The sequence below is a fragment of the Ascaphus truei genome, chromosome 2 (genome assembly GCF_040206685.1).
Source record: "Ascaphus truei isolate aAscTru1 chromosome 2, aAscTru1.hap1, whole genome shotgun sequence".
NCBI classification, from domain to species: Eukaryota; Metazoa; Chordata; class Amphibia; order Anura; family Ascaphidae; genus Ascaphus; species Ascaphus truei.
In genome coordinates, this window is record NC_134484.1 from 445,918,082 (window position 1) to 445,930,592 (window position 12,511).

At 42.7% G+C, this 12,511-nt stretch overlaps 1 protein-coding gene across 1 annotated transcript in view; it reads right to left on the reverse strand.

The window, feature by feature from the left end:
• Positions 1-12,511, reverse strand: part of GALNT11 (polypeptide N-acetylgalactosaminyltransferase 11) — a 47,934-nt gene that overhangs the window by 18,622 nt on the left and 16,801 nt on the right. The window contains exon 2 of the mRNA XM_075587890.1: positions 4,665-4,985. Coding sequence (XP_075444005.1) covers positions 4,665-4,947 — 283 coding nt within the window. The 5' untranslated portion in view covers positions 4,948-4,985. The remainder of the gene's footprint in view (positions 1-4,664; positions 4,986-12,511) is intronic.

The following is a 12,511-nucleotide window of genomic DNA, read 5'->3' on the forward strand; positions in this document are numbered from 1 at the left end:
TCACCAGTCTGAGTTCGCTTAGTGACCATGCATCGTACCACATTTGTACCTTCACGACACACTAGTCTTGAATCATAGGTCTGCCAATTTTGGCATACACTTTATGCAATAGATTATATCCTTTTGGATTCAGTACTGGTATTGGGTACTACAGTACCCTATCCGTTAGTTCAGAAAATACTGATTGCTGTATTTATTTCCTCAGGATTTAATCCTTGTATGTGATAGCCTACAAACTATTAGGTATTACACAGATTAGTGTCTCCTTGGGTCTTTCTTCCTTATAAATTATTATTTGGAATGATTAATTGGTGTGTCATAAGGGAGTGGTCTTGGATCACTTCACCACATCCCTCTGTACAAACTATATTTTACAATATTATACTGAATAGTCATTTTAAGTTTTCATTTACTCTCACTTCATCATTTTGAGTGCATTCAAGGGGAATCTTTCTGTTTGGTCTGTGAGTAGTCCCCTTATTCCTATTTGCACCTTATGATTTTCATTATTGTTATATATTATTCTACTGTTACTTAAGCTGATGCGGGAGCTTTACCCCCTTTCACCCATTCCCCCTTTTTATGGAAAATAGAGATAAAAGGAATTCCCAGAGGGGAAGGAGAAAACCAAGCCTCTTGCTCAATGCACAACTACTGAAGAAATGGGCACAGTTGTAATGGTGTGTATGGTTAACCATTTAAGAGCGTTTTCCAGCAGTTATGAGTGAAAGCAAAAATGCTGCGTAATCAGTTGAAATGGCATAAACTATAAAATAGATATCGCAGGTAGCTCGCGAAACGGAAGTGATTGCGCTATAATACGTAGTTGCTATTTATGGACACGTGTACATATCTTTAAAAAAAAAAATTTAAAACACTTTTCGGATAGTCTATCGGATATAACGGCACCTCCACAAGAAAGTATTAGCGCTTTGTGAACGCGCTGGATTAGTAGTTGCTGTATAGCAGTCAGTTTATCACTAGTGTATACTAGTTAGTGACTGCCTAAAGTACAAGATATTCTCTTAGCAGTAGTGCTGTTCGGTAGTTGAGAGAATAGTAGGTTCTGGTCAGTCAGGGATAAGGATAATCGTGACCCTAGATTTACGTACAGTATATCGCTGTTTAACAGCCACACTGAGAGTGCACGTTACTGCATGCAGGGATAGGAGTTGAAAGGTCCCAGAGTGGAACACTCTACTTATTATCCTACTCACTCCCTACTCCCTATACAGCAACTACTAATACAGCCACAAAGCACTAATACTGCTTATGGAGGCGCTTTCTTGTTCAACCGACTATGCGAAAGCGTTCATTCTTTACGGTTTATAGGTATGTATATTTGTCCATAAATTGCAACTAAATACAACTCAACCCTGTTATAGGGCGATCCGCTACAACGCGGTCTGAGCGTGGCTCCAGAGATTTGAAAACCTCTATTTTGCCGCACGAGGACTTACCGGCATCTAGATATCTCTCCTCTTTGCAGTCAGCTCTCTCCTCACTTCATAGGGCTGTGTCCACGTGCTCACTCCTCTGTAGCCGTCAGCTCTCGTGTGCGGCGTCGCAGAGGAGGGTCACATGACACAGCACACATGCAGGGATCGAACTCAGGACCTTCCATATACTGGTACCAATGCGTTACCTCTACACCACAGGCTTGGTGTGACAAGACAAACCCTATGTAGAGGATAAATATATTTATAGGGTCTGCTATGTCACACCAAGCCTGTTGTGTCAAGTCAAGTGTATTAGGACCTTCCATATACTGGTACCGAGTTCGATCTCTGCATGTGCATTATATAAAATGTATTAATGTTCAATTCCCACATGGTGTAGGTGTGTGTGTGTGTGTCCGTTAGCAATAAAGCATTGAATTGAATGTTTAAAAAAAAAAAATAAGTGTGTGTTGTGTCATGTGACCCTCCACTGCGACAGCGGCAGAGAGGAGAGCACGTGCACACAGCCCTATGAAGTTAGGAGAGAGCTGACAGCAAAGAGAGAGATCTAGATGCCGTTAAATCCTCGCGCGCCGAAATTTTAACGCGACCCCCGGTTATAACGCAGTCTCATTTTGTGGTCCCCAAGGACCGTGTTATAACAGGGCTCAGCTGTATTATTGTGCAATCACTTTAGTTTTGAGTGTTGTTGAAATCCCAGTGTTCGCTCCTTCACCTTGGGCAAGTCACTTTCAATTTGTATGCTCATCTGGGCAGGGGTGGTGTCTAAAAAATGCTTCTGCTCTGCGTACCGTGCACTATACTGTAATTGAAGTGCTTTGAGTCCCATTGGGAGAAACGCGCTCTAAAAAGTTATTATTTAGAAGAATGTAGCGGATCAGAATCCTGCAGCGGAGGACAAGAATGTGTGTACGGATGGGTACGCAGGGGCGCAAGTAAACCTGTACCTTAGTTTGCACCTTGGGGTGACAGACTAGTTTATTATGGCACGCCCCATTTTGGAACGGCCTCCCCCTTTATGGGAAATACAATAATTTAAATATGACTGTGTATCCCTAAACATCTACTGTGCATTAGCCTTTGCCGTTTTCTGCATTCAAATCTAATCACGTAATCGGTTGAACATAGAGAAAACCGCAAACGTAACAGGGTGCAGAAAATGTGGAGAAAATATGTGGACTAAACACAATCTCAATAATTAATTACTGGTAGATCAAAACAAAATTCCCAAAACATGCATGTTAAGGACTTTAAAAAAATCACTTCCTAGTTTGTATTGCTGCATTAAAGCATTACACTGAATTGTGTTTACGGTGACAGGTACAATACATTAGGTTTTTCTTTAAAATAGGGAAAAGCGATTTCTTTTTCCATGCACCAATACAATAACCTGGCAGGAATGGTCATGTCTATTTCTACAAAATTATGCCAGTCACAAGACACCACTTCAGTCTGTTGCAACTAGTTATGGATTTTCATTCCTTACTATAGAAACCAATAGTGCCCACTCTAGCATGGTACAGCACCATTAAATTGTTTTACTTTGTGTACCTGGTTTGTGGCCACTACCATCTTCACATTGCAAAACCAGTATAACCTTCCTCACACAGACCAAAATGGCCAAAAAGCTGTCTGCGAGTAGGTTTTACTGACCATGTGCTGAAAAGCTGTGTAATACGGCAGGCATAAGTTTATAGGGCACCATGTCAAAATAGACAAAGTAAAAGTTTTCATGTCCTTACCCAGAATCCCTGGCTGCAGTAGAAGCACTGTATGCTGGGAGATAATGGGGGAAAGTAGGGTTGCAGACCTGTCTGAGACATGTGAATGTGCTCACAAGTGATCTTTTTATTTGCTATACATGATTTTAGAAGTATTCAAGAAGCAAATTTGAAAAAAAAAAGACATGCTGTATATTAGTATGATGACTAAAGTCTGCTACGGAGAACACTAGTGCCACTTGAGAAGCACTAAACATCACAAGTAAAAAAAAACAAATTTAAATCATAATTTGTTGTCTATCTGAAGACTATTTTCTCTCAAAGGGGAATACCAACATAGCAGGTCAAAACAAAGCCGTTTTAAATAATGTATCAGTGTAATTGGCTTAAAATCACCCTTAAAGTAGCAGGGATCCACTGCTCCGTTTAGGTAAACGAACTATGTTACTGTAGATAGATATATATATTTGTGTTTGTGTGCAAGGGAAAAGAGTCTTTACTCTTTGATAAAGTCCCACCTCGGGACGAAACGCGTCAGTGTTTTTCTGTGATGTGCAGCATGTAATTCATTAAAGCTGATTTTATTTTATCCTTTTGGCTGAGCTCCAAGTTGCTGTGACCGCCATCACCCTATTTTTGTTCCTGTTTACAATCGGCTGGAGCACGCAGGCTTCTCACTACTACTTCTTCCAGTTTGTATTTTGGCGCCACCCCCTCGAGCGTGTAGACGCGCCGGAGCGCACTGAATGCCGGGACAACCTACGCATCGACAGCTCTACCTCCTTGCAGGAGACGGCGTTTGCCGGTTTGGAACCGGCTGGAGAGTCTACACTGCTATCGTGTCGGCGTGACGCCACCCCCTCGAGTGTGGAGACGCGCCGGCGCGTATTACATCCTGGGACCAACAGGTACATGACAAGCTCCTTATTCTCTCAACAAACAGCATCTGAGCTGCGTGGTTACCGACTACAAGGATTATACAGACACCGGGGTTGGGTAAGGGCAGCAGTTTGTAGTTTTTATTGGTTTCATGAGTGAGGTGTCTGCGGACACAATCTCTTGCTTCTATCTTCACTCTGCTCACTAGCCCCCCACCCAGGGTTAGTCTATCTACATTTTCCTTATTATGACTTCACACATATACACACATACATTATATATACATTATATATACATATATATATAATATAGTAGTGAGTTGCCCTACATTGACCTTTGTGGATTATAGGTTAAGACCAATTAGCCATATATGTGATTCTAGTAGCATCAGATATACTGGGTTTATTCCCTCTTTTTTCTACAATCATAGTAGGGATAGGACGTTAAATATTTTGAGATTTCAAGATCAAAACGTTTTTCATCAACACTTGTCCCCCACACACCAAAAATGTGGAAACCATTTATACAATCTTCCCTTTGCCAATGTCTAGGGTTCCAGTATGGCTACCAAATCCCTGAACGCCTGCCTGCCGCACTTGCTTACCCATTTCTGGGGAGAGATCTGCGTTGGTCTCTGCAGGCACGCCAACATGGTTTCCAAGCGAGTTCCCGACATTGCCGCTGCGAGGGCCATCAGGTAATCCGGCCGAATCACGGGGGTGGACTTTTTTCGGGAATGGTTTGTAGGGTTCGTGCCCCTTGATGGGCACATGTCTGAAACCCTGACTTTCCTCGCTAAAGTTGAAATAAATAAAAAGCAGAAGTGTCCAGGTCACGGATGTGAAAAGGCACCCACAGCAGAAACAGCGGAGTGCGGCACTGCCCATTGTACACCTAGCATTGCTGGAGATCCATTCTCAACTCCCTGCGGCAAGAAAGAGACGGAAAGCCAAGTATTAGGGACGAGCACAATACAGGCAAAGCTGCACTCTACGCTCCAATGTCACAATGCTGCCAAAATGAACAAAAGTTCAACTTAATAAATTACTGATTAAATACAAGGTAACAGACTTCGCAGAATAGAGAAAGTCTTTAAAATATTAATAGCTTTAGCTAGAGATTTATTTATTTGTAAAATATTTTACCAGGAAGTAATACATTGAGAGTTACCTCTCGTTTTCAAGTATGTCCTGGGCACAGATTTAAGACAAATAATACATGGTTACAAATACAGTTACATAAATGAGCAGTGTATACATTATATACAAGACATTGCATGCACAGTTAAAGAAAATATATATTATGGGCGTATGAAACAGTTACAGACCAGATTAAAATGTGAGACAGCCTTAGATTTGAAAGAACTTAAACTCAAACCATAATCCCAGGTATTTAAAACTAGTGACAGGGGTTAGGGTGGTGTTAGCGTTGGTTCTAATCAGGAGCTCAGTCGCTGGAAGCTTTAAAAATTTAGTCTTGGTCCCAAATACCATTGTTACAGTCTTGTCAGTGTTTAAAAACAGTTTGTTTTGGGAAATCCAGTTTTCGAGTCTCAAAAAGTCAGACTGAAGTATGTGTTCAAGGTCAGAGAGGCTATGGCTGTGTGCATATAGGATTGTGTCATCTGCATACATGTGTATTGAGGCTTCCTTACAAGCTGTGGGAAAATTAAAGCTGCAGTTCATGCAATATCCTGCATGTGTGTTTTTTTAAATAAATCAGTTCCGTTTAAAAAAACAAAAACTTTGAAAGACCAATTTTCTTGTATTCTATTTTAACAAGCATGCTTGTTCCTATAGCAACGATTTACATTCCCCATATTTAAAGATGTCGCCAAACTTTGCCGATCAATAGACGGAGAACGAATTGACCGGCAGCTATGCAGATTTTTTAGGTAAGTAGAGATTGCCCACATGAAACTATTGAAGTTAAAAAAAAAAAAAAAAAAACGGAGCCTGAACTGCAGCTTTAATGAACACTGAGAAGAGTAGGGGCCCCAGAACAGATGATATCCAGGGGGTTGGAGTTAGAGCCTAAGATGGACACATGTTGGGATCTTCCTGATAGGTAGGACTGAAACCAGTTTAAAAGCATGTTTCCCTATTCCAGAGCTCTGGAGTTTGTTAAGCAGGATAGCATGATCAACTGTATCAAAAGGCTTTGCAAAATCTAGGAATACTGCACCAGTGAGATGTCCCCGTTCCATTCCACACTGGATTTCATTGCAAACTTTTAGCAGGGTAGTTACAGTGGAGTGTTTGGGACGAAAGCCAGATTGGAATTGGCTAGGGAAATTTGTCTTAGTATAGTAAATCGCTTAATTGGGAGTGAACACATTTTTCCATGACTTTGGATAGAATTGGGAGAAGTGAGATTGGCCTGTAGTTTGAGACAGTGTTTTTGTCCCCACTTTTGAAGATTGGGACAATTCTGGCAGTTTTCCAGGTTTTAGGGATATTGTCTGCAGACAGGATAGAGTGGACTATGGAAGCAATTGGTTTGGCAATGGCTGGGGCACCAAGTCGTAGGAACCTAGATTGTAGTAAGTCAGGTCCGCATTGGCTGCTTAGTTATAGTTTGAGGAGCGCTTGTGTAATCTCTTCAGGAGGACGGCCAAATTGAAAATTGTGGGCAGTGTTGGGGCTATGTGGGTACTCCCAGGATGAGATTTGGGTTTGTGGTTTGGGCTGCATTTCGCTAATAAGTTACTAGCACACCCCACAAAGTAATCATTGAATGCATTTGCAATGTCAGTGGGGTTTGTCACGAGTAATATCCCCCTTAGTGATATTACTTGGTTGTTGATGGTTAGGAGGCGGAAATATATTGTTGATAACCTTCCAGAAGTTAGCTGGGTTTGATGTATTTTGGTGGAGATTGTCAAGAGTAATATTGTGCTTTTGCGTGCCTTGTTTGCCTTTTGCACATGTTCCGCAGGCATCTGTAGTGATTGAGATCCTTGGTAGTGCCAGTTACTTTGTAGCTTTTCCACAAGGTATCCCTGAGCTGGTAGAGTGCACCAAGGTCAGTTGTAATCCACGGAAGGTGGGCCCCCCGTACCCTTATTTTGCGTAGTGGAGCATGGGTATCACAGAGTTTTAAGAACTCGGATTGGAAATAGTCGAGCGCAGAATCAGGGTCGGGAATTAAATAGATTCTGTGCCATGGGCAGTTGGTAAGGTCATCCAGAAACTGTTGTGGGTTAAAGTTTTTAAATGTTCTAGTGAGGAGAACTTTAGGGCTTGAATGGGGCGGGTTAATTTTCCTTACACAGTACACTATTGCATGGTCACTGAAAATATCAGGAAGGATGCCAGAGGATTGGATTCTGCTGGGGTTTGAGGAGAGAATCCAGTCTAGCAAGGAATGGTTGTGCGATTTCAGGTTTGTCCGTGTGGGTTGGGAATTGAGTTGTGATAGGTTAAGTGACTTGAGTTGTATCTGGTGTGTCGTGTGATGGCCGTGTGTCAGAGGGACTACTGCTGCCAAATCTTTTCTTGCAACAATGTTATATCCCTGCTTCAGCACGGGTGGCTCAATCAGTCCCTGCTTCAGCACAACTGGCTCAGTTTTAGACAACCGCCTGTGCTGAAGCTGGGATATCCAGAAAACTTGACCTGTTGGGGGGGTGGGGGGCGCCTTGAGGACTGGAGTTAAGCGCCCCTGTTATAGTTCATGAAGGTTCAAACTTGGAGTATGGCTAATTTTAGCAGCAGTGTACATCTTATACAGGACTATTAATATTTAACCTGGCACCCAGGAACCCGTCATGATAATCTTTGAAATGCAGAAAATTCAAAACCCCGGCGTGAGCTTGGCTCAGATAAATGAAGGCCCCTCAATTAGTTTGCCATGGCCATCTGTTGCCAACCTGTGTGTGTCATGGCCAATATGTGAGATCTCCAGTAATTCCCAGGTTGTGAAGTCATTATTTGTAATGTACAGATGCAGCGGCCGTTAATCGAACATTTTACGTTTGTGTGCTCTGCTGTATTCCACGCGGCATTCACGCTGCCAATCACACCAGGCTCCCCAGTGTTTACCGCAGTTGATAGGTTTCAATGTGATGGTTTCGGATTTCTTTGGGTGCAATTCTTTGCGTATCCGCCAGGTGGCAGAAATGAATGAATTGTAATGTGTACAGTACTGGGCTACTGTGTCAATTTGCGATTGACCTGAGATTTTTTTTTTAGTATTTTTCAATGCTGTATAGCCCCGGTCCCCCCTTTAGTCCCCTCACCTCCGCTGCGGAAGGGAGCGAGGCTGGGTAGGTTGTGGGGAGAGTCTGGGAGCCGCCAGCGGAGCTCCAAGGGGAGCAAGAACTCAGGACGCCGGCATCTTGCATCTGCGTGCGCATGCGCAGTGTCTTCTCCTAGCGCAGCAGCCATTACAAATAGCGCACATGCGCAGAAGGTAGCGCAAGCGGCGGTCAATAGGGAAAGGCTCTGTGGGGACTACATGTCCCATGAGCCTCTGGGGCAGTGAGTCACATGGCGCGAACCAGCCAATAGGGCTGTGAGAATCCCCTGCTCAGCTATTGATAAATTTCGCGGGCAAAGAGACGCCAGGCAGTCGGAGCAGGGACATCAGAGGGTGTAGGTGCAGGGAGACAGTAGGTTCCTGCACTAGGCCAGAGACCCCCATTAGGCCTCAGCTAGGCCCCGACTCACAGTTTATGGTTGCTTCAGGGAAGGCCCCTTAGATAGGGACGCTTCCCCAATTACTGTCTAGTGTCAGGGACACAGTGTATGTATGTATGTATGTATGTATGTCTTTATTTGTATAGCGCCATAAAATGGACATAGCGCTTCACAGTAGTAATACATGTCATATAAATAACAAATATAAATAACACATCATGGGAATAAGTGCTTCAGACATACTGTAAAAGTAACATTAAGGAAGGAGTCCCTGCTCCGAGGAGCTTACAATCTAATTGGTAGGTAGGGAGAACGTACAGAGACAGTAGGAGGGAATACTAGTAAGTGCGTCTGCAGGGGGCCAAGCTTTGTGTCATGTGTCCATAATTATCCAGTGCTACTCATATGCTTCTTTAAGCAGATGTGTCTTAAGGTGGGTCTTAAAGGTGGATAGCGAGGGGGCTAGTCGGGTATTGAGGGGAAGAGCATTCCAGAGGTGTGAAGACAACGCACGGTGATTGCGGCCTGTGGTCTGGGTCCAAACTACCTCCTTGTGAGAAACTGCAAGGTGATATTACCCACACCGTAATTCACCCGACGCGGAGGCGGACGCCATCGTGGATCACAACGTCGGATCAGATGGATCATCTCTGTGTTAATCTGCATCACCTGGGTGCTGGAGCTCCCGGGCAGGTACCCAACTAAGTGCACCAACACTTCACAGAATAGCGCTTTCTCCTACACTTTGGGTGGGCCTTGACATTGGGAAAAGGGATATCAGGGTATTGGTGCCTGGCACCCAATGTACTTTGGGGACACTCACTGGTAGTATCAGGTTGGGGCCTATATTACTGTGTGGTACAGGGTACCGATATTATTGTGTTCAGTAAGGGTTGTTAGTATATACGAGTGTGCGTATTATTGGAATAGTTCCTGTAAGGGGCTTATCCCACCCGTTGGAATCCCTTGCAGGTGGAGGCGCTGTCACCAGACAAATCAGGTACACCCCAGGCTCCCAGCATTGGAGGTAAAGGCCTCCTGTGAGCCACAGGTAACACACCACACACTCACCGTATCCGCCATATCTCCCATAGGGTGGGGGAAAGTGCGTTACAGCTGATTATAAATCAATATTCATTTCTGATATGTATTGGAAAAATTCTACTTAGTGGTCACAACAGCTGCAGAAATTAGCTAAAAAAAAACCCCCGATACAAGAACAAATATGAGAGCAAGAGATCAGAAAACTTGCACTAGTTATAGAATAAGAAAAAAGAGGCAACACCATGTAAGAGGAAACGCGAAACAAGAAAAATACAGCAGTACAGCCAAGAAAAATCACAGAACATTATGGTTCCTCAGCATTTTACGGAAATGGTCAAAGAAACTCAAGTGTTGCTTAATAACTCAACAGAGCCTCTTTGTTTTAACTTATGGGTCTGTACGTCAACAGCCGAGAAGTAAAGGGTGGAATGGCTCCAGTTTCATATTTTGACTGAAACCAACAAAGACTGCATACTGCATGTGCTATGAATCCTTCTGGTGAAAACATGTACAAAATCCTTGTGTATTTTTCGAACGTTGTGTCAACTATGATGAAATATTGGTACCAATACCCTAACGCAAAAAAAATGGTAACAAATGGGAGTTGTGTACTTTAAATATGGTGACACTGAAGAAAACCAGGCTCGGAGCAGCTATTTTAGACTCCCAGGCCATGCTCTTTTACAGACCAACTTCTCAATGGCAGCAGCTACAGCAGGTGTGCAGTTTCCCACTGGAACATGGCAGGAGTGTGTTTTGGAGCAGCAGGTTATGCTCCCGAATATAACTCCACTAAAATGGAACATATTACAATATATGGCTACACGGAGTACACTGTCATCCGTTGTAAGCTCCCAGTGTCAGGCCCCGCCCTCTCTCTCCCCCTCCCCCCCCCCCCCAAAAAACCAAACCATTATGGGCTCCTTGCATACAGGGTCTGTGCACGTTAGTAAATTTCTATTGGTCAACAATTGAAGTTAGTGATCCCTCCTGCACCTGAAAATGACGAGTCTTAAGACTGTTCTACCTCCATTAGAGGCTAGGAGAGATTTTGCAGGTACAATAGTGTTAGGATTTGCAAAGGAGGGGATACCTTGGCATGGTTTGCAAGCTTGAAATGTTTGGCCAAAGAATTTAACTAAATGACCCTCACAGATATATAACTATATACATTCGTCATATTGAATACACCTCTGAGACTTTGTCTTTTGTTATATTACATGAGGTCATAATCCCAGTAGCACTGACATATATATGGTGTGGTGGGTTTGGGTTCTGAGCTTACAGGGTCTGTGAGTGTTGTGTGCCTGCGAATTATTACAGCTGCCGACTTTGGCTGCTCAGCTTTAACACCACCTATATAACTCCTACAGCAAAATAGCAACTTCCCTATTGCTTATTGTGAAATACAGGGCAATACGCCATCCTAACACAATGCCTTACTAGACAAACCAAGTTGTGTGTTGAGTATAACACTGTGTAATTAGAATATAATAATTATGTCCTATGTATGAAGCAGGAACCTTTAGGGGAGAGGTATACCGACATGCAATACCAGTATAAAGAGTTGTATTTAAAGCTGCAGTTCAGTCTTTTTTATTTTTTTACTTCAATAGTTTTATGTGTGCAATCTCTAATTACCTAAAGAACTGTATAGCTGCCGGTCAATTTGTTCTCCATGTATTGATAGGTCGAAATTTGGTGACATAATTAGTGAAGGGATCTGTTTATATTCTGCTTGTCTGTCAGTGGAAGCTCATGAATATTCATGAGCACTCCTGCACTGACATGTGCTAGAGGGAGGGCAGGGCTGACAAAGGGGTGTTCCAGGGCTTGTGACAGGACATGAAGGGGCAGTGCCTTAGCAAATGGCAGTTAAAATAGAATACAAGAAAATTGGTCTTTCAAAGTTGTTTTTTTTAAAACAGAAAATGCTAAAAGTATTTTTTCTTACTACAGAACTGATTTATTAAAAAAAACACACATGCAGGATATTGACTGAACTGCAAGCTTTAAAGTGACAAGGGCTGGAAATATGACTTCTGAAACACCAGTAGCTACTGAAAAGATTGATATATGCTAAGAAAAGACTGCTTTACCTCTAGTGACCTTCCCCAATAGGACAAGACCTAAGCTTCACTAAGCTAAAAAGCTGCTCACAAATCCAGGGTTCTACAACACAGCACTAATGTTCATTTGCAATGCAAGTTGAGCCTCAGCCTATCCATCATGCTGCAGGTAATTACAAGCATTCAATGCAAACCATTTTACCAACAATCTGCTTTCAGACAGAAGCTCGGGTAAAAAAAAGCTGTGTGTGCTGTGCACGCGCATAGTAAGTGAAACTTCTTTGACTTTTGTCACAGAAATTGTATTTGTATTGGTGATGTTTTAATTAAAAATCAAAATACAATTTCATTGACAAAACGCAAATAAATTTGACTTAGAACATGCGTACACATCCCTTGTATTTGCACTAAGCGTGAATTCCTCGTGTTTGTGTGTGTGTGTGCGAGTTGCTGTCTGATTGATACACTGATTCAGAAGACATCAAAAGTTGGTTACTTTAACAAGCTAAAGGCGTACTATTAGTACACACAATGTGAGTTCATATACTATATAGTTATAGAATATATCTCTATATATACAGTATTACAGTGTGTGTCCATTTCTCTATTTCCTCATAATATCCTGCTACCCGTGAGCCGGGGAGATATTGGGAATATCCTGTTGTCAGAGAATGTATGAGAAGTATACTGACATCAGA